The sequence below is a fragment of the Coccinella septempunctata genome, chromosome 3, assembly GCF_907165205.1.
Source record: "Coccinella septempunctata chromosome 3, icCocSept1.1, whole genome shotgun sequence".
NCBI lineage: Eukaryota > Metazoa > Arthropoda > Insecta > Coleoptera > Coccinellidae > Coccinella > Coccinella septempunctata.
The window spans coordinates 6,227,271-6,249,472 of record NC_058191.1 but is presented as its reverse complement, the minus strand read 5'-3'; the positions used below and the strand labels follow the sequence as shown (position 1 = coordinate 6,249,472).

The following is a 22,202-nucleotide window of genomic DNA, read 5'->3' as shown; positions in this document are numbered from 1 at the left end:
TCCGTTTTTTTTAATCCTTTTTTTTTTACTAGAACAGATTAATGAAATGGAATATATGCTATTGCCCAGACTGATGATTTTTTTTAAATTTTTCACATCGTCCAATGGCATTTAATTTGCAAGTTTCCTAGAACATGAAAATCGAATTTGAAAGAATATATGGAAACCATTTCCCATTCCATTAGTTATCCAATACGTAAAAGTTTCCTCTCAAAATTGAGTTGAAAAAAATACATGCTTCGAAACAATCGAATGTGTAAAAGCTTGCTACGTAGAATGCCTTTACTAGACTCAATTATTTTTTGTTAATTCGATAACAGTGAAACCAATCAAGAAGATAATTATAGAATTTTCTCTAATCTGTGCCTATACTTAAATCTTAAAACCCAAGACATTTTCTGACATCGTTTGTTTTTTTTTTGTCAAATGTGATCACCAAACTTAAGATTTAGTGTATGGTCCGTATATACACATTTGGTAACCGAAACTCACCAGAGCGGTTAGTCTGGTGACAGATATTGAACCGAATTGTCAGGAATTCGACATATACGGACCGCCCACTTACTAACCAGAAGAAACCAATGTGTATATACGGACCATACGCTTATTACGACTAGGGTGATCAGAAAACTTTTATGACAATTAATGACTGGATGGATTCTGAAAATGATTAGAATGTTTTCGAGAGAGTACTTCTGAAATCAGAAGTTTCGTAGGTGAATACAGACAAATTTCAATATATTAAAATTTTACAAAAATATTTCTCGATAAATTGCAGTTATAAAAAGATTTTAATGGCATATATTTCGAAATTCATTAAAACAGCCTGTTTGAATTTCGAATTGTTGGTGCGAATTGGCACGTGAATGAACTTTTTGAGCCATATATGTGAATTCCCTCCGATGAACAATACAGTATTCTTGTATTCTGTCTCATCAGCCGCTATATTCGTCGTCGCCATAGACAAAGAAAAATACTGTAATCTATGGTCGTCGCTTTGAATTGCATATTTATTTTACTTCGTCAATTTATCCCTATTTTCGCCATCAGTCGCCTCTCATCCCTCCCAACAATTTACGTAATAAGATAATTTCAATCAATTCAACAGAGAGGTATCACAGCAATCATCCTGAAATGAGACACAAATATTATCCCATGTATTAAAACTCAAATAAATTTAAATATCACAGATGGCGAGCAGACAATGTGATTGGCAATACAGCATGCAAAATTTAACGGTGACTGCAACAGAAGATTAGTCCTTGGGGTGTTTAGGTAGGAAAGCTGAGCTATCCTAGCATACTCAAGGCAGTCACAGTAGGTTCTTAGAAATAACAAAAACAAATTGAACTAGCCAATTTACCATCATCAAGTCCCCAAATGGAGTACGCCCCATCAAAGAAAAGCAGATGCTGACCATGGTTTTGGTCTCATTTGACCTCATCAGAGCAACATAGCTTTTTTCTCCGATGGGGAACGTTTGGAATTGATAGACCCTTATTCAATACTGGCAAGCGCTACTGTGTAATATCCATTAACACAGCGACTACTGAGTACCATACAGTTACCCAGAGCGCCACCCAGTATGAAACGGTGTCCGATTCAATCCCCTCCAGATAGAAACCAAGACGAAGACAATAGCATATATCCCACACTTTCCCTAATTCAGTTTCAGTACTGACGAGGGAAAATAATCCCGAAACCGGTCTACGGTTGCACTTAAATATTTCGAATTCTCTGGGACCTCCTATGTTAGTTCATGACTAACTCACATTATTGGAACGACAATTCCTTTGGAATTCCCATTAATATTTCAAAAAATGACAAGTTACGTACTAATTTCCGAACAAAAAGTCGACTATTTTTGAAGGCGAGTACTTTTTGTACTGATTCACTTTTCTTACTGAAAATGTCTGTAGGACTATTTTGTGCTGATGGGCTACTATACCCACTTTTGTCGACGTGAAATTTTGGACGGAAACGTTTTTCCATCGGAGAATGAGCTGTGTTACTCTGACGAAGTCAAATGAGAACGAAACAATGGTCAGCATCTGCTCTTTTTCGGTGTAAGGTGTAACGTTCACAATTTAGCTGTCCTGACGATGGCAACTTGGATTGTTGAATTCAGATCGTAAATCTTGTTGATATTCATATCCGCCGGTGGTATGCATCTGAATTAATTCTTATGCTTGGGATTCTCTAAGTCCGGATATTCTGCCATTTGTTTTGGCATGTTGCCGATTTTTCTTCATTCCAACATATTACTTGGTGCATTTTCCATTCACGTAATTCAAAAAGTTGGGCAGAGTCTGAACATGCTGTCCTGCAGGACGTATATTGATGCAGTTTTTACAAACCGGATAAAAGGACTCGGAAACGACGAATTAAAGTTGCGTTGTGGTTTTTGAATCTGCAATATGAATTATCAGACATTTCCCAGTATCCTCCACTTCTTCAGGCTTCGAGTTACGTAACTTGCTTTCTACAAGCACTACTAATACCGGTAATAAAACCGGTATTAACCGATTTTAATAATAATTAATACGAAGCAGCCACGTGCTGGAAAGACATTTATGCCTGAGTTAGCAAAAAAAAAATAGTCAGTAGTCCACTTTCGAAAATAAAATGAGAAAGCAAATGAAAACGGACCGGAGTAGAAAAAGTTACAATAAACATGTTAACATGAAATGAAACACCACACATCAGTTGAATATGTTTTAATAGTTCGGGGTTACATTTGGGCGGAATTGAAACTATTGCAGACACATTAAATATTGAAAATTGAAATTGTGTAATACTAAGGATAAATAACTATTATCATACATATAGTTGTACATTTGATGGCAAGCTCTATTCTTATATATGTACAAGTACTGAAGAACAAAAAATTTCATGTGTATGTACCTGATATTTCTCCATATCGTTCAAACATTGCATATGCCTTGTAGGGGAGACTGGGGAGGGTTGATACGTTTTTGGAATATTTACTTTTGTAAAATGAATTATATGAAGAAACAGGACTTTTATAACATTATATAATTCTTCGATTAATCGTTCAACGAAATAAATATAGAATTCTCAAAACATAAACATCATATGCTGTACAAAACGTTGAACACAAAAACATGCAAACTGTCTCAAGCCTCCCCACATATGGGAGGATTGATACGGTGTACTGGGAGGCATGAGACACATAAACTAAAAATATAAGGCCCATTGTTATCACTTTCAAATGTCATATATAAACATTTTTGTGCCATTTCTAACTCGGTCACATTCTTCGTGGCACCATTGCGAGCACCCCTGATGCCTGATCCAGAATTAGAAGATCAGTAGGTGGGTCAGCAATGATACTGGTTTGCTTTGGTCCCGTAGGTGCAGAAACATGTTCAGAAGGTAGGTTGGATGGTGAAAACGCCTTTATGTAGGCTTGTCCAACCAGCTCCGGAATATTTTTTAAAGATGATACATGTATCAGGCCTCCCCACCCTAAATGTCTCAAACCTCCCTGAAGGCAAGTTTTAAAGTAATTTATGTTTTCATTTTATATCCATACATTTTGGCAACCTAATAAAACAGTAAATTAAGTAGTTTTATGCATATTTCCCAGTCAAATGTTTGTTTATGCCGAAAAATTAATACATGATCATAAAACCCTTACGTAACGTGAGTAAATACTTACAATTTCTCACCTCGAAACACTCTTTGTTGTCTCCCCTACTTCACCTTTACTAAGGTTGAAGTGGATCATATTTTTAGCATTTTCAGAATAAAAATTAAAAGACCCATGATGATTGTTGAATCTTTCGGGAATGGGTACCCCAAACGAAAATAATTTTATATAGTTTAAGGAATAATTCTTCATTTGAAAATTCCTTTTTGTTGTTGCAATGACACTTCATTATTCACATCAACTCTGAATATTTTGTCTCGATTAAGTGAATGTACCCAAAAAAAAAACAAAATTTACTGTCGAAATGAAAGAGTGGATGCACCAGTTTGCGTATCTAACTTGTTGATGGAGAAATATCAGATCATTATCAGTGATCAAATTCAATGTACAAAACTACCTAAATGAAATAAATAAGAACTAAAAATTCAGAATTAACAATGCGTTAATAAATAAATATATTCTTCGTTCACTAGTCTTCAGACATTTTTAGATATCAGTTGCAACGATTAAAATTTCTACAAACGAATTTATGTACACCAAATATTTACAAAATACGGAGTGATGTGAAATGAAAATCGATAAAGAAGGATTGAAAGACTCGATTTTCACTTCTCTTTAACATCAATAATTCAGATCCTCTAAAAAAAGATTCATTCAGATTCATCAAGAACATATCACATTCGAATAGCGTTTCCCAGTCTCACTAATAAATTAATTGCACGTGCACGATCAGACGCAGTTCTCACCGGACGTAGAAAATTCTTTCACTTTCTGTTTCCTGTTCCTGTTTTTATGATTTTTCCTTTCTGTGGAGTTACACGATGAATCCCCTTCTACGCCACTGTCTTGAGCATTCGTATTATTATTTTGAGACGTGAGGCAGGTGAGCTCAATTATGTTTTGACTCTGGAAAAAATCCGAGCTAGAAATTTCTGGAAATAAATGAAATTATCCTAAGTTTAGTTGTGAGTAGCTAGCAGGAAATGAATAAGCACAATTAAAAATATTAGTTGTTAGGTAAGCAGGCAGAGTGCGACAGATTCCGATGTTAAGGCAGAAGCAATCATGATATTATAGATAAAATAATATCATGGCAAAGTTCGAAGTTTAATGATTGCAAGAAAATGATTTATCGGTATACATATTATACAATAAACAATAGTTTTACCGATATAGAAAGTTGCTGTGGACGATTCAATGCATAAGACGGAGAAAAGTACAAGAATCGAAAGCAATGCGCATTATGGTAATGAATAATCCAATGTTCTAGAACATAATGATGCATCTGTTCCACCCTCTCCACTGAGGTGAAGGTTTTCATTTAATTCAATCGTGCTGAAAACTCAGAAGTCTGGCATAGTGGGTATTTTGGAACAAAGGATTATTTTAGACCTCAATTCAACAAGATTTGCAACCGTATGTTAATAACCGGATTTACCAGATATCCCCAATGGAAAAAATCATTGGGAGATCAATCTGGTGATCTTGAGGACCATTTGATCGTGACACCGAGAAATCGTTGTTGATTGGAATGGATATTTTCGCAAGTTAGACGAGTTAGTGGACAGGAATAAAATTATTTAAATTCAGTGCACGCCACAGCCTAATTATAACGTGCGTTCAAAAAAATTCGTCGTCAAGTAGGCTATGGAATTTTGAACGTCGATATTTCGTGTCTAAACGTAATTCTTAGCTCGTGCTTTACTATTTTCCAGGTGAACTGTCATTTTAGTATTTTGGGTTGTTGTTGAATTAAAATTATCAGCAAATTATAAAGATGGTTTTTACGGACGTGTGAAAGACTTTTACTATTGAATTCTACTCGAAAATTGGAAAGAAAATTGAAGGAAAATGGAAATATTCTGTTCCGGCGACTTCATTGAAGCCTATGTTGCTGTAGATTATTAAGAAGGAATTTTTCCATTGTACTGTTTTGCGATGTGTTGACGAAACAGGTATGTTCAAACAAAAAAGGAAGTGGTATATCAAAAAAGAAAACTCAAGAGTTCAGTAATAATGAAAACATGATGACAGAAGCTCGACAAACCTCTCTTCAGATTTTATCTCAAGTGGATGGAGTATCCGTTGGCATATGCCACTCGATTTTGAAAAAAAGATATCCATTTGTTTCCATAAAGATTGACATGTTATCAGAAAACTGAAAAGGTTGTGATTACCTAACCTTTGTAGCATCCGAGAAAAATTGGAGTTCAGTATCATACTGAACTGATGCATACTGACAGTATGCATCAGTTCAAAGGCAAAATGTGGACCTACTTTCTTTTATGGAACTTTAATAGCAGAACGTTATGAAGGAGAAAGCATCATGCCTTTCTATAGCTGAATTGAATTTTAATAAATTGTCCAATAGCTATTTTCATGTAATTCAGTTCTTTTAGTTTATTCATGGATTTTCAGTAATGACTGAATCAATTCAATATTTATAGAGAATTAATAAACATATTATTGAGAATCTTACTGTGATTTATTCATATGACTGAAGTAACTAGAACCTTCTTACAAAAAAACATACAACCACGATCAATTCAAGATTCATGTCTCTTACGTATGAAAATAGTGGACGGTTAAAATTTTTACGAAGAATTTTTCTAACCGCCTCAGATTTTTTGGATTCTTGTCATCTTACTCAATGAAAGAAATGCTTTTCGAACGTTGGGTGAAATTTACAGGTAATATTTTCTGAAAAGTGCCTTTCCGTACAAAATTACGATATATAGGTTAATGTCATCATTGCTTACATTTTGGGAAGATGAAGTAATTCAAGGAAAGACATACGTTCTGCCACCGAACATCAGCCTTCAAAATTTCATAGCCAGTAGGCTATGAAAAAATTCGTCGTCAAGTATGACGACGAATTTTTTTGAACGCACGTTATGTGAGCTAAGTCTATACGCTATACTGTGACGCGGCGTGTGGCGATACCGAAATGAACCGAGTACTTCCGATCTCTTATTGCACCTCCTCTGCTATATATCCTTGATATTAATGCGCATAACTTTTGATTCTTGCGCTGTTCGACTAGACTTGCTTCTCGTCTTTTGCATCGAATTATCATAACCGTCAACCGCAATTTTCCAGGGTATATTTGAAAATTGAACAATGATGAAACTCGAAAGAAGATTATATAAGACATCGCAAATTTGTTTTATATACATAAAAGATGTTAAAGGCAGATGACTTCCATCGAAGGAACTTTCGATGATATATGTCGTTTCGATATAATACAATTGTGTTACAGTCAAGCCAATTGCGCATGCATGTTCGTGTTTTTTTTTTGAATCGAAGGAATAATGGCATATGCCGACTGTCTACTCAATAGCTTCGTTCTATGTGTCAATTTTGAACCCATCCAGAATCAGTTGTTCTGTGCAGTCCTGAATGGTAATTTTGAAATTACATCAATGCAATAGCAACAAAAAATTAAGTATCGCCCACGGCTGGCCAAGAGAACATATTTCAACGAAGACAAATCAGAATTAAAAAAACCCAAAAAATATTTCGACACACAGTTCGTCCTATACAGGGTGGAATGTTTCAAATTTCCATAGCCAGCCGACTGCTTTCATAAAAGAATAGAGCATACATGTAGCTATAACTCAATTCAGATATGGGAAAAATATGTAGTATTTCATGAGGAATTCAAAAGACAAAAAATTCACAGGGTGATACATTCGAAACATTTTACCATTATCGATCCATTGATGAGGTTGAAAAGAATGAAAAATAATGAATTAAAAGTATTAATGAAGCGGAGATAAGATTAGGTTATTTATTTTTCACACATTGGACACTCGAGAAATATTATATACACCAAAGATAATATGCTGCAATAACATATGAAGAAACCTCACCTTGTTTTCAGTATCTGCCAGAGGATTAGGGGTTATTGTTATCCTATTAGTAGGCAAAACACACCCGTTAGTTCTGGAAAGGGTACGAGGGCTGACGACGTACTCATTACCGTCTGCTTGTATGTGGTGCTGTTCTTCCGCAGAAGGCTTCTGTCGCTCGCCTACAATAAATTTCAACAATTAGTCAATGATATAAGGGAATAAAATTTGGCAACATAGCGTTCAAGAGTTCAGTTTTTTATTACCAAAATAGATACACACACGTTAGGGCATATATACAATATCTCAATCTGACACGCTCGAGTGCCTACGTATACCTGGCGATTTTCTTTTACATCTTTGAAAACCTGCATACACTGGCCCTACTGCTGAACGTGCATACATCATAGAAACATACATCTAATCTCCACTAGTTCTTAACGACGCTCGAGTAAATCCCGAATTAGCATCGTTGGCTCCCCAACTACACTCTCTATATGGGGGATAGCATATGAGAGCTGGAATTATTTGAGAAGACGCAAGAGAAGAAGATTGCAAATTTGCCCATCACAGTTTTGGTGTGCCTGAAACCAAATTCCAATTGTATACTTACTTTCTGAGTTCATCCTCTGCCTCCTGCGACACCCTATCAGAACGGCAATTCCGACAAGTACTAGACCACCACCAACAACTCCCACGGCTATTAGCACATACAGATTTCCTACACTTGGTTCAGTTTCTGTTGATGCAACTGTAGGTCCAATAACAGCTGGAGATTCTGTACTAGGCAATGCTGAAAAATAAAACAGACTCAGATGTTTCCTTGGTCATACTTCAAGCATTACGAACGAATTAGTGACATGAGAAAATGTGTGCCTAATTATTTACATATTGTGTTCTTTCATGTGAACAGCTGCTGGATGGTATAACAGAAAAGGAAGAAAGCTCAAACGCTATTTAACTCGAGTAAGTGCGGAAGGGTAGCATGAGTTGTTGAGTGCGTGTTTAATTATGTTCCTACGTGAAGAGTAGTTAATCGAATTAATTCCACAGTTAGAAACTTACCAACAGGATTTGTAATTGTCTTTATTATATCATGTTCTGAAATATCGAAAAAAACTCAAATTATTGCTCTGATTCACTGATCCGCTGTTACATTCCTCATCATATATTTTATTCATCGAAAATGTTTATGATTTTCTTTTTCGTTTCGGAAGTTTGAGAAGGAGGATAACTGTGGTGTTTACATGAATTTGTCATTGTCATTTCATTTTAATGTGGTTTATCAGTAATTTTTCAACTTACCCAGTGTCTTAGCTTTCATCGTCTGACTGTATTCGCTAGCAGCTTTAGAATTGAAACTTTGCAACTTGATATCGTAAACAGTGTCAGGTTGCAGGTAGCCTAAAATATAGGAATTTACGTTTTCTCCATCAACGGTAACCCTTGTGTAATCCCCGGCTAAACTCGCTGATATAAAGCTTATATAGAATCCATCTATGGTTTTGTTGGGGGATGGAATGTACTGGAACAAAATGAAAAATACATTCAGCAGTTTTCTCAATTATCATTCAAATAATCAGTGACTTCATAGATTCATTTTTGCAATAGTAAGGTTAAATAAAATGCATTCTCAATTCTACTGAGTGTGGAAAGATTGCATGCTAATATTAAACAGTAGGGAAGTGTTAAAAATTGAGCGGAACCCCCTCCGACCTTTCTTTTGCCGACGCTCCAGAACAGCTACGTTGGCCACGTGTATAGTACCCCAATTTTGCGGTGCGCTAATTGACCGAAGCAGCAACCCAACTCTCAGTGTTCTCATTTTCTTATCATTCTCTTTGTTCACATTGTTGATTTGACTTCTCATTAATCTCGATTATTGTAGTACTTCATCTCATTTCAGTAATTCTCTTTAGGATGTTCTCGTTCAATTCTGGTGCTAAATTGTTCAATCCAAAGGGCATTACCCATTGACAGTCTTCTCAAAATGATTAATTCAACCATTTTCATTGTCTTGGTTCTCTTCATTCTGATGAAATGAGTTCAAGATTATTTCAGAATTTTCAGATTGATAATCCTTACTAGTACTGCTCAATTGATATGTTCACACGAGACCACTCGATTAAATGCCTTCTCAGGAATATGTATTTTATGATATTTTGTAATTTACATAGATTTTCAGACCTCTCTAGATTTTCTCACATGGAAATGGGTATGTTGCACCAGAATTGAATTATTCTCACGTCTTTCTCATTTATTTATTTATTTATTTAATTATATACGGACTAGTCATTTTACATATTTACAATGAACCTACAACAATATCAACCAGAAGAAATGAACAAAAATCAGTGAAAACTCTCAAGATTCCTAAAATAATTCTTCAGTTGAAAAATTGAAACATGAAGAAGATCTATCTCCACCGAACCAGAAGCCCGCAATGCTCTATCAAGAGGATTATTCATCAAATAATTGGTTCGGCAAAACTTTATGTTAAATTGTTCCCAAGTTCTGAGACTTCTCTGAGGAACGTTTAAATGTATCCTCTGTAGTAGATATGGGCAATCGATGTAATTGTGCAAAATCTTGTAAACCAGCATTATTTCAAAGTTATGAGGTCTCGTTTCAAGGGATGTAAGGGATAATTTATCTCGAATGTCCTCATAATGAATAGTATCAGTGGTTAATCCCCATTTGTATCCTATCCATTTCAAAAATTTATTCTGGACCCTTTCAACGGCTTGTATATGCACTGCATAGTGAGGTGACCATATAACACATGAATATTCAACAATGCTTCTCACATGTACATTGTCTTAATAGAAGAGACATTAAAGTCCTGCATATGTCTTTTAATGAAGCCTAGCATTCTTAAAGCTTTTGATGATACGTAATTTATGTGCTCTATAAAACTCAAATTTGTATCTAGCAATACCTCAAGATCCCTCACTGTGCTAACCGACTTTAATATACACGCATTTACTGAATAATCAAACAAGACCACCGAATTAGCCCGAGAAAATCGCATAGTCTGACACTTCTCCACATTAATTTCTAACTCATTTTGTACGCACCATTCCAAAACGTTTTCGACATCTCTCTGAAGTAACAGGCAATCAGTTAGTGATCTTATAAGCCGAAACAGTTTCATGTCATCCGCAAACAGAAGAAAGTGACAAAATTTTATGACCGATTTTATGTCATTGATGAAGCACAAGAATAAAAGAGGGACAAAGGTGATCCTTGCGGGACGCCTGAAATTACTTCAATACCTTCCGAAAAAACATCAGAAATCTTTAACTGTGTCAACCCAATTAAACGATCTGAAATCCACTCGATTAGGGGTGACCTGAAGCCCAAAGCTCTGAGCTTGGCAATGGGAAGCCAATGAGGTACCCTATCAAAAGCCTTGGCAAAGTCGGTGTAGACTACATCAACTTGTGCCTTCTCGACGAATGCTGACTGTATCAAGTCTATGAAACATAGCAAATTTGTTGTAACCGATCTGTGTTGCTCTTCAATAAAAACATGTTTGAGCATTGGTGTCATTTTATTAGTTATTAACGTATCTAAAATTTTCGGAATATAGGAGCTTTTTGTTACTGGTCTATAGTTCCCCACATCACCAGTGTCACCTGACTTGAATACTGGAGTGATATAACTTAATTTCCAGAGGCTTGGATATTTACCTGATTCAACCGACAAATTGAATAAAAAAACCAGGGGAACCGACAAAACATATCTGCACTTTTTAAGAAACAGTGCGGAAATCTTATCTGGTCCAGCATCATTTTTCTCTGGAAGTGTGCTGAGAATATCAAGAACTTCCGTTTCACGGAAATTACCAACCCTAACGTCGACTGTGTTATCGAAACATACAACCCGTGACATATCAGGTTTTGACATTTTATATATTTCAGAAATGAATACTGATTTATTGTCTTCTCATGATCATCTCTTGTATTTGTATCAGTTTATTTCATTTCTCAAGACAACTCGATGTTCACTTCTTACGCACATATGAATAATTACTGTTGTCGAGTTTCAGATTAATGAATCCGCATGTTATCCCTAGTGGACCATGGATTTACTAGTTTGCCTTCAGAACACGATATGAACTTCTCACATATAGTTCAACATTTAGAGGTAAGCCATGATACTGGTTGACAGTCTCTCGTCCTGGTTCCTGGAAGATCTGCTGTGGTAATCGTTTACACTCTCAGTTGGTATGATTTATACTCATCATACAAAGTATGATGTACAAAGAGTACAAAGTTTTGTACTCTCATTGATACATTCTCATATTCATTCATCGAACAAACGAAAACTTGTTAGTTTTCAAGCCTTCTGCTCTCCTCGAATCCAACGATTAGTGGTTTCCCTCATTAGTACTCTCGATTTCTACCTCTCATCATTTATCAATTGTATCTTGTATTTTTCTGATATACTTTCTAATCGTGCTTACTTGTAAGCAGTCCGTCTCTAAAAATGTTGTATTCATTGATGAATTTTTGCACTCTTCAAGACGAACGTTATGTATAGTAATTATAATATTCTTGCTCTTCTCATATTAATTATAATACTCTTTCTCTCCTCATTTAATTTATAATATTCTTTCTCTGCTCACATTTACATTATAATTATTGCTCGATTCACATTTAAAGTATTGATCTCTCATTGATGATCCGACTTAGAGAATTTAGTTTCACCTCTTGGCCTATTTCACTATAGTATTACAACTCAGCCTTCTCATTAAAATTCTTTATTTTAACCTTCTGTTTTTCTGATGGAATAAAGAAGCTCTCGAAATCAATTTTCATTGATTGCTCTGTCACTGTAAACGTTGTGTTTTTGAATTCGTCGGACCTCAAGTGACTTCTCATTTGAACTACTCTGGATTATCTCCGCTTTTAGTAGAATAATGTCTCTCTGAGTCTATAGATGTTGTTAATATTTGTTTCTATTACTGTATTAACTTCATGCATTTTATGATTGTGAACGATATACTAATAAATGTTTTCATACTAGGTCTCTAACTCAATTATCTGGTGATACAGTCCACTACTCTTTTTTGCAAAATCATAACACAGATTTCGAACAGGAAGATCATTGAAAAGCTTGTTGTTCTTCAGAAGAAGTATATTATATCATAAGAGAAGTGTCACTTTTCTTGGTGAGTCAAGGTAATTGAAGTCGAGCCATGGAAAGTAATTCCTCCCCCTGAATTAATTATCTTATTTCTTTTAAACGGTTTGAAATTTATAACAATCTGGATACCTTTGAATAAGATTCATTTTAACGATCGTTTTAATTCAGTAATAATTGGAAAATGTGACTAGTCCCGTGGTTTATATACTGTTTTACACTTCACACTTCACGACTGAAAAAATTTAGAATTAAATTATCAAGATAATAATGATAGACATCAGCAAGTTCTCTCATGTCCGTAGTTTCAAAATATCAACTCTACTGACTGATGGATGGTTGATAGGTATCGAAGTAATAGTAATGTAATGTGTGTGTTGAAAGCGCTGTTACGGCTTTCAACTCCTCAGGGATAGAGTTCAATTTTAATCCCTCACCTCACAGATTGAAAGTGTTTCCCAAGTCCCTGAAATGAGGGTCTAAACTGACTTATTCAGAAATGAATTAACCATTTCTGTGTATAGATATGCTAATTATTGGATTACCTATAAATGACAAGGAGAATCATTTGACGAAATTATATTTACCTTCCAATAAATTTTCACAGCGGTCGTATTAATCGCTTCTGTATGTGTGATCAGAGGTGAGGGTGGCTTGTTGTCTACATCGAAGTCCATTTTTCGCAAGTAGAATTTATCGGAATTGTTACTGAGCTTATTATCATTGTTACTGTACACGGCTGCAATTCTGAACCTATAAACATGATCAGGCTTCAAATTGGTTACGTCATAGCTCCGAATATGAGGGGGGATATCTTCGTTGCAAGTCTTCCATCTAGACCCTTTGTTTCTGTGATGCTCATTATGCTGAAGTGGTCCCAATTCTCTGTACTGCACCTTGAAAAACAAAATTGGCAGACCGGTATTCGATCCAACTGACCATCTAACGACCACAGCCTGATCGTTCAATCTCGTCACTGTAGGTTTATTTGGCGGAATCATCTTTGGGGGTTTCAGAGGTCTCGTGGGTTTTCTCGGCGGTTTTTTACCGCCGTGTCGGTGATTCGTAGATTGCGTTGGTTCATCGAAACTGGTCGATATTGGTATGACCCGTAAACTTATGGCGCTATACACGGTTTTCACAGAATTTGAGGCAAAACACTGGAGGTTTCCGGCGTGTCTTTTCTCCACAGGGTTTATAACTATCTTGCTGCCAGTTGTGACGATAGTAGTGTCGTTTGTCACACTGTATCCATTCAAGAACCAGGCGATCTTTGGTTGTGGTACCCCTTTAACGTTGCATTCCAAGTCCAATCTGTCATTTTGTTTAACGTCGGTGGTGTTTAGGAAACATTCCACGCTTGGTTCTTCGTAGTAGATGAGAGTGATTGGATGCGATACGGTTCCGTAATTGTTAGTGTGGTTGCAGATATAAACGCCTTCATCAGATGCCGTGATGTTGTTTATTTTCAGTCCGCCGCTCATGAGTTCAGTCCGATGTTGAGGTAGTTGGCCGTTTTGCTTGTACCAAAACACCCTCGGAACTGGATTGCCAATAGCTGCACATTCTAATAAAACTGAAGAGCCTGAAACCAAGAAAAATTTCAAGATAACTTCTCTTCTTCGGAATACAGTTGAATTTCAATGGATTGAAGACAAGTCGTACAAGACCAATTTTAGCCCTCGCTAAAATACATACAATGGCATTTAATTACCTATTTTCAATACTACCTTATACAAAACATGCGAAATTATTGATTTAACTCCTTCAAATTTCAAATACTAATACCCCTCTTTTATCTAACTAAACTAAGCAACAAATGAAGTGGAACATCCATAAAATGGCCTAAGTTTGTTTACCTATAACTTCGTCGATTTTGGATTTTTAGCCAGAGGTGCGCGAAGCTCAATCCTTTTTCTGGGCGTCACTGACACAGAGTATTTTTTCTTCATTGCCTAATTGTTGTACTTGGTGTAAATGTAAGGCAACAAAAAGTTTCCTTTTTTGGCGAAGAATTTGGAAATAGTGGGTGGAATTACAGTCTTTTTTGATGTTAGGTGGATTATTATATTAGGTCAACACCTCGGGACGTTTTTGCAATTTTTCCGATATATTGCGTTGCTATGGAAATATGGTCATTTCATGGTAATTTGTTTTTTTTTCCTAAAATTTCAGCTATAACTTTCACGTTTTTCCACGGATGTTAGATTTTTCGCCAGCAATGTGGAGCTTGTATTAACTGACGCAAAATTTTTTTCAATATCATCTCGTTGTACGGGGTGTGAATATAAGAAAGACAAAATTGTTTGTTACCACGCGAAAAATTTCAAAATATGACTTTTCTGAGTTTTTTTTATTTTGGGTGGATTGTTGAGCCAATACCTCGGGACCATTTTTTCGATTCATTGCGTTGCGATGGAAACATCAACATCTCATCAAATTCTGTGCCACATAAAGATGATGTGCATAAATACAGTGTGCCCCCCCTTATTAACTCACACCTTTGGATAGTAGAGAGAAGGAGAACGATCGCTGCTTTGAGACCATAGATTTTTTGTCCCCTAAAATATGTACCAATAGGTAGTTCATGTTTTTGCCAATATCCGCGCTGGTGATCACGGGATGGCGAAATTTTGATTTCAACTAGTTGAAGTTGGCTGTGTGATCTATCTTCCTGGTGACAAATGATTAGATTATTATTATTTTCGATTTTTAATAAGAGAACAACAAATGACAATGGTAAAATGTTGAGGCGTGCGCTAGTGTAAGATTGGTTTGGCATCGGAAAGAAAAGGAGAAGAGATAAAATTTCAGACTGGATTTTTGAGAGAAAATTGGGAAAAATCTTACCTCCAGAATCGACTCGGTATCAATTTGTGTATCAAGAGCACTTTTGCGATGAAGATCCAATGTTTTGAAGAATTTTGGAGATGCCGGAGGAATTAAATGGGTTTGCAGCGAGTGCTCTTCTGGATCGGCCACTTCTAGCTATGTTAATATCGGAGGGAAGCTTGATAAAATTGTATCGGACCTAGCTTCTATAACCAGTCAGCAATCCGAGTTCATTAGGTCTCTTAACTATTTTGGACAAAAAATTGATGACTTCGAGTCTAAATTGGTAACCTTCGAGAAGATAAATGACAGGCTGGATGGGATGGATGTTCGTCTTGGAACTTTGGAGAGGGAAAACATGAGGCTTCATCAAGAGGTCAATATTTTGCAGCAACAGTTGAAGGCGAGGTCCTTAGATATTGTCGGGGTTCCCGAGAGGAAGAATGAGAATGTATCAAGTATTGTTGAGAGGATTGCACTGAGACTTAATATTTCCAATATAAAAGATTTTGTTGAGGGTTGTCACCGAATTCATTTCATGCCGAGGAAAGATAATAACAGACCCATTGTGATTGACTTCAAGAGCAAGTCATACCGGGACAATTTCCTGCGAGCCTACAAGGGTAAAAAAGATACCATTAGGTCGAGCGACATTGGTTTTGAAGGCGTCGAGACTACTATTTACGTTAATGAAAGTCTTTCGAAGGATAGCAGAAGTTTGTTTAATACTACAAGGAAATTTGCCAAGGACAATAAGTTCAAATTCTGCTGGGTCCAAGATGGAAGAGTTTTGTTGAGAAGGGACGAAACCTCCAAAATATTGCGTGTTACCTCAGAAAAAGATTTGGCGAAGTTGCCTCAGTAGTGTACATTCGTTTTTCTTTGTTGTAGTTTTTCGCCATGGCGGTCTCTTTCAGTGTTTATTACCAGAACTGTCGAGGTCTCAGGACCAAGACAACTGAATTTTTGTTGTCTTCCTGGAATTGCTCTGCTGAATTAATATGCGTTACAGAATCATGGTTGAAACCTACGATAGACAATTCCAAATTTATTTGCAGTAATTATAATGTCTACCGCAGAGACAGATCCGATACAGCTAGCAGTAAGAGAGAGGGAGGTGGTGTTTTCATCGGTGTCGCGAAGAGACTGCAGAGTGTTGCTGTGTCAAATTGTCTTCATTCAACACTAATCGAGGACTTGTGGATCAAAATTAATTTGAGTGGAACGAAAAATCTATTCGTTGGTGTGTGTTACATACCGCCGGGTACATCTTCCGGCGATTACTTGTCGTACTTTAATGCTGTTACAGCCCTGATGGACGAGAACTGCGATGATCATTTCCTTCTTCTGGGAGATTTCAATCTGCCTCGTTTCTCCTGGATTGTGGGAACGAATGGAGATGTCCTGTGTGATATGGTACAAGGTGATTCCTACACAGAATTTAGAGATTTCACGTCATATAACTCACTGGGTCAATTCAACTACCAACGCAATCGTAATGGTAAAATACTGGACTTAGTGTTGTCTTCCAGTTCGACCGTGATCACGAAACGTTCATTGTCTCCCTTTGTTGTTGAGGATTTGCATCATCCTGCCCTGGATGTGTTGGTGGAACTTCCCGGTGGAATGGTGGATGGCGGGAAGTCAAGATCCATTTTCAAGTTTTTCAACGCGGATTACCGTACTATCAACGAGGAGTTGTCACTGATCGATTGGGATATATTGTTAAGTAGCGACAATGTTGATGTAAATGTCGAAGTTTTTTATAATGTTCTCAATGATCTAATTGAAAGATTTATTCCAGTTAGAGTTGTAAATGATAAGTCTAAATTTCCATCTTGGTTCTCGAATCGTACCATTAAATATGTTAAAGAGAAGGCCAATGCTCATCGTAAATTCAAAAAGTTCAAAACTGCGGAATATTATAACAAGTTCTCTCTTTTACGTAAACAGTGTAAAAAATCCATTCAGACAGACTATACAGCTCATATTTCACGTGTAGAAGATAATATTGTTGAGAATCCGAAGAATTTCTGGTCTTATGTTTCGGAAAATAACAAGGGATTCACTGTACCCACATCGGTGACTCATGAAAATGTTGAATATAGTGGTAATCAGAATGTTGCAAATGCGTTTGGTAAATTCTTCGCAGATGTTTTCGAGGATCCCCTCAGACCCGTTATCAGAAAATCCAATGTTGACAATGTGCGGGACTCCACACATGTACACCTTGATCACATTAGTTCTGATGAAATAATGAATAAGATGAAGGAATTGAAAACAAACAAAGGATCAGGTCCAGATTTGATACCTTCAATATTTATCAAGTCGTGTGCCGCTTCACTTGTCTATCCTCTTCATATTATTTTCAATCAATCTCTGCGTTCCGGTATGTTTCCGAAATTGTGGAAAATTGCTAAAATTACCCCTATTCATAAAAGTGGAAAAATTAATTTGTTGTCCAACTATCGACCCGTTTCCATTTTGAACCACTTTGGTAAGTTGCTCGAATCTATTGTAACTGACTACCTATTTCTTTCACTGAAATCGAAAATTAGCACCAGACAGCATGGTTTTTTCAGAGGCAGATCGGTTCTCACTAATCTGTCGCCATACATCAATTACATATCCGAAAATATGGATCGGGGTGTCCAGGTAGACGCTGTTTACACGGATTTGTCCAAGGCTTTCGACAAAGTACATCATGCAACACTTCTGCAGGTTCTCTTAGATTATGGTGTGGGAACAGATTTGTTAAGTTGGATTGAGTCATACCTGTGTGAAAGGTCTCAGTATGTTGTTATGGGTGATGCTTGCTCGTCTCTTTACAATGTTGAATCGGGAGTACCCCAGGGGTCTCATTTGGGACCACTTCTCTTCAGCTTGTATATCAATGATGTCTGCCGGTATCTTGTTTATGTGAATTTTGAGCTTTACGCTGATGACATTAAAATGTACCTAGCTGTGAAAAGCTTGGAGGACGTTCAGAGGTTTCAGGATGATCTTAACAGATTTTGCGAGTTCTGTTCTTCGCTTTACCTGTCCCTGAATGTTAGTAAGTGTAAACATATAACTTTCACCAAGAACTTCAACATTGTGAGTGCACCTCTGTGCCTGTCTGGTTTGATTGTAGAGGAGGTGACAGTTGTTAAAGACCTGGGAATATTTCTGGATTCGAAGTTGTCATTTGAACATCATATTGATAATGTTGTTTCTAGAGGCTTCAGAATGCTCGGTTTTGTTCTGAGAATTACACGGAATTTCAAGAATGAAGAAACCATGAAGGTTCTGTACTTTTCTCTAGTCCGCAGTATAGTCGAGTATGCAACCCCAATATGGAACCCTTTTTATCACAAATATATCAACAGAATTGAAAGAATTCAGAAGAAGTTCACAAAAACTCTATATTACAGATTCGGTAACAGGCAGGTTGCTTGTCCATATGAGACGAGATTGAAAATGTACAAAATTATTACCCTAGAGCAAAGAAGAGTTATTCTCGATCAAATGTTTTTATTTCGAGTAATGAATAATCATTTCGATTTTCCCATTGTTCGTGAAATTTATTTCAATACTCGTGTTTTTACTGGTCGCCATAGAGATCTTTTTTATATCCCGAGAGCCCGCACATCATTGTATTACAATTCCACTTTTCTGAGAATTACACGATTTTATAACTGGCATATCTCTTTCATTGACATATTCAACTCTTCACAAGCTGTTTTTAGGAGAAGACTGTGTGCTTATACGTGTAGAAATTATTAGAAAAAAAAGATATTTTTAAACTTTTCCTCCCTTATTATTATTATTCTTGTAATATAAGTTCACGATCATTATTGTAGGTGTTTGTTTTCTTGTATTTTGGTGAATCCTTGTTATTGGGTTTTCCTGTTAGGATTCCTGTTTATGTTAAATAAATAAATAAATAAATAAATAAAGATATCAAAAAAGATGATGGATTCCATTATAAATGAAATATATAGAAATTGTCATCCCTCGTGAGAAGTGGACTCTTTCGAATAAGAATATCTAATCAATAAAACTACATGATTCAGAAGTAGACATTCTTGAAGAATTTTGTTGACGTAACATAATATATTGTTTATAACGTTTCTCAGCTGAGTATTGGAAACAAAATCTACTCTAATAAGTGATAAATCTGAGATTGCTACCTTTTGTTGTCTTGATATGTTCTACTCCTCACTGCGAATGAAGATTAAATTAAACCAACTGAAATATCCTGTTTCTAATGAACAATGATAAACAGATGTAGGTTCAATTTTTTTGATTTGATTTCTTTTGAATTTCATTGATTCCGTCATTCATTATTTCGTCATTTATTATGAATGAATAAAGCTGATAACTTAGTCCCCTTTGTAATGTGAATTGTATTTTATCGCATATAATTCACAAAATTCATATTTATCACAGATTTGAAGAATAAAAAATAAAATGAAGGCTCTTCATTTCAAATTGACGTTTAAATCCCCGATCAACCTAACGATTGCAGCGACTCCTATTTTTCCCGTTTGTGGAGACACATTTTGAGTACGGCGATCGTTCTTCTTCTCTCTACTCTCTATACTTACACCGAAGACTAACAGCAGTCACAGACTTGACGCTCGATCTAATTTCTTGCATCAATTTGCAATTCTTCAACCTGCTGTATCTCCCGAAACATTCGTTCAAAAATATGTTGTCATAGTCATGGCACTTTTTCTCAAAAAAAAATGCGAAAATATAGGTCACATCCATTTATATATACATATATAAATATAAATTCATTTCAAGCTAGTCAAAAGGTCTCTCACGAAAAATCGATATTTTCTCCCATTTAGATACTCTTATAGATACATAGAAATGAATTTTACAAGAAAACCTTCTCGAATGAATTCTCCACACTATAGTGAAATTCAGCCCAGAGTCGGAAATCTGATTCCGGAGTTATGTAAGGACAAACATACAATCACACGGACATTTACATTTATAATACATGGTCTTTATGAATAATTTTGTAACATAGCTCCTGAATGATTTTCAATATATCATAGAATTTCAAAAACGACACCCACGGAGATGTTACAATCATTTATAGAGACCCTGCAGTAGTGAGGATGTATCGAAAATCTAATTACCTTTGACCACTGTGTAATTGCTTGGAGGTTTCACTAGGAAGTATGGAGTTTGTCCTCCCATATAATTTGTAATCCTCAAATTGAGAGACTCTTTGGACATCCTCCTCATTACCGTAGGCAAACTAGCACCACAAGTATACACTCCTGTACTGGAATAAGTCACGTTTTCTACAACTACAGCTTTGATTTTGCTCGACAGTTCGGTTGGTTCCAAATATTGACCATCCTTAAAGTAATCGACGTAGGGATCTTGATTCGCATATGGCAATTCACATTTCCACAGAATGGTATTTCCTGGTACTACGTCCACTTTTCTCTCCCCTACTTTGGTGAAATTGTCTAAAGTGGCTATGGTTACTCTAGAAGGAACTGATGCTATCACAGAAGCTCCGTAGTAGGAAAGGCACTGATAGTCCCCAGCTACACGTTTTTGGGTATCCTGAAATTTCGAAGCCATTATTTGAAATCCATTCCACGAAATAACACAATTCCATTATTTCTAAAGGGACGATGAAGTATTTTTTTCTATTTCAATTTCATTTTCCTTTCAAAATGTGTGCTCTACAAAATAAGAGCCCCCATTTTTAGAATGAAACACGCCTCGTTGTTGACTCCGAAATTATGCAGAATATTACTGTCTATGGAATTATGACATAACAACGCTCTCAAAATGATGAACAGTTGTTCAAGGAAACTGCATAGGTTAAGGCAATCATAGCTTTCAATTCTTCTTAATGTTTCTTCTATGAAGTATTATTATTCATAAAATTAAGTTATCACTAATACCCAAGAAAATTTGAGAATAAAATGAGTTTGAATAAAATTTTCAATTTTCTTCATCCTGAAAAGAATCAACACCGACATCCCCAACAACCAATGGATTCCAAATCACCAGTTCGGATTCAGACAAGGACACTCAACAATCCAGCAAACTCACAGAATCACACAAGCCATCAACCAAGCCTTCGAAGAGAAGAAATACTGTACTTCAGTCTTTCTCGATGTAAGTCAAGCTTTTGACAAAGTTTGGCACGCAGGACTACTACACAAAATAAAAAGTATCCTCCCCCTAAAGTACTTCCATCTTCTGAAATCCTATCTGACGAATAGAATATTTAGAATCAGAGTTGGACAAGAAATCTCTGGAAATTACCCCATCCGTGCTGGAGTTCCTCAAGGTAGCGTCCTGGGCCCTGTACTATACCTATTATACACATCAGATCTGCCCACATCCACCAAAACTGTACTAGGAACATTTGCTGACGATACAACTATTCTGGCCATAGATGAAGATCCATCAATTGCCGCAGACCTCGCACAGAAGCACCTAGACGAAGTACAACTCTGGATGAACAAATGGAAGATCAAGATAAACGAGACCAAATCCAAGCAAGTTGACTTCACACTAAGGAAAGAACGTTGTCCACAAATTCGACTTAACAACACAACAATACCCCAAACTACAAGCGCAAAATACCTTGGATTCCACTTGGACTCCAAGCTTACCTGGAAAGAACACATATTAAAAAAGAGGAAGCAAATGGAATTGAAAACCAGAGAACT

The 22,202-nt window shown here is 36.3% G+C and overlaps 2 protein-coding genes across 6 annotated transcripts in view; both read right to left on the bottom strand.

Moving 5' to 3' along the window:
- Positions 1-3,724: 3,724 nt before the first annotated feature.
- On the bottom strand, positions 3,725-20,893 carry LOC123309239 (interference hedgehog-like). 5 transcript variants are annotated; one of them, XM_044892231.1, is made up of 7 exons: positions 20,640-20,893; positions 13,260-14,257; positions 8,830-9,049; positions 8,590-8,625; positions 8,138-8,317; positions 7,656-7,706; positions 3,725-4,605 (listed from the first exon to the last, which is right to left on the bottom strand). In XM_044892231.1, the coding sequence occupies exons 1-7, from the start codon at positions 20,746-20,748 to the stop codon at positions 4,403-4,405; spliced, it is 1,797 nt and encodes a 598-aa protein (XP_044748166.1). In that variant the 5' UTR covers positions 20,749-20,893; the 3' UTR covers positions 3,725-4,402. The 5 variants fall into 5 exon arrangements, with proteins under 5 accessions (XP_044748166.1, XP_044748163.1, XP_044748167.1 ...); XM_044892232.1 differs by having other exon boundaries at positions 4,422-4,605; positions 7,546-7,706; XM_044892233.1 differs by having other exon boundaries at positions 4,422-4,579; positions 7,649-7,706.
- Positions 20,748-22,202, bottom strand: part of LOC123309509 (interference hedgehog-like) — a 74,842-nt gene continuing 73,387 nt past the window's right edge. The window contains exons 4-5 of the mRNA XM_044892664.1: positions 20,862-21,078; positions 20,748-20,788 (exon numbers count right to left, since the gene is read on the bottom strand). Coding sequence (XP_044748599.1) covers positions 20,748-20,788; positions 20,862-21,078 — 258 coding nt within the window. The remainder of the gene's footprint in view (positions 20,789-20,861; positions 21,079-22,202) is intronic.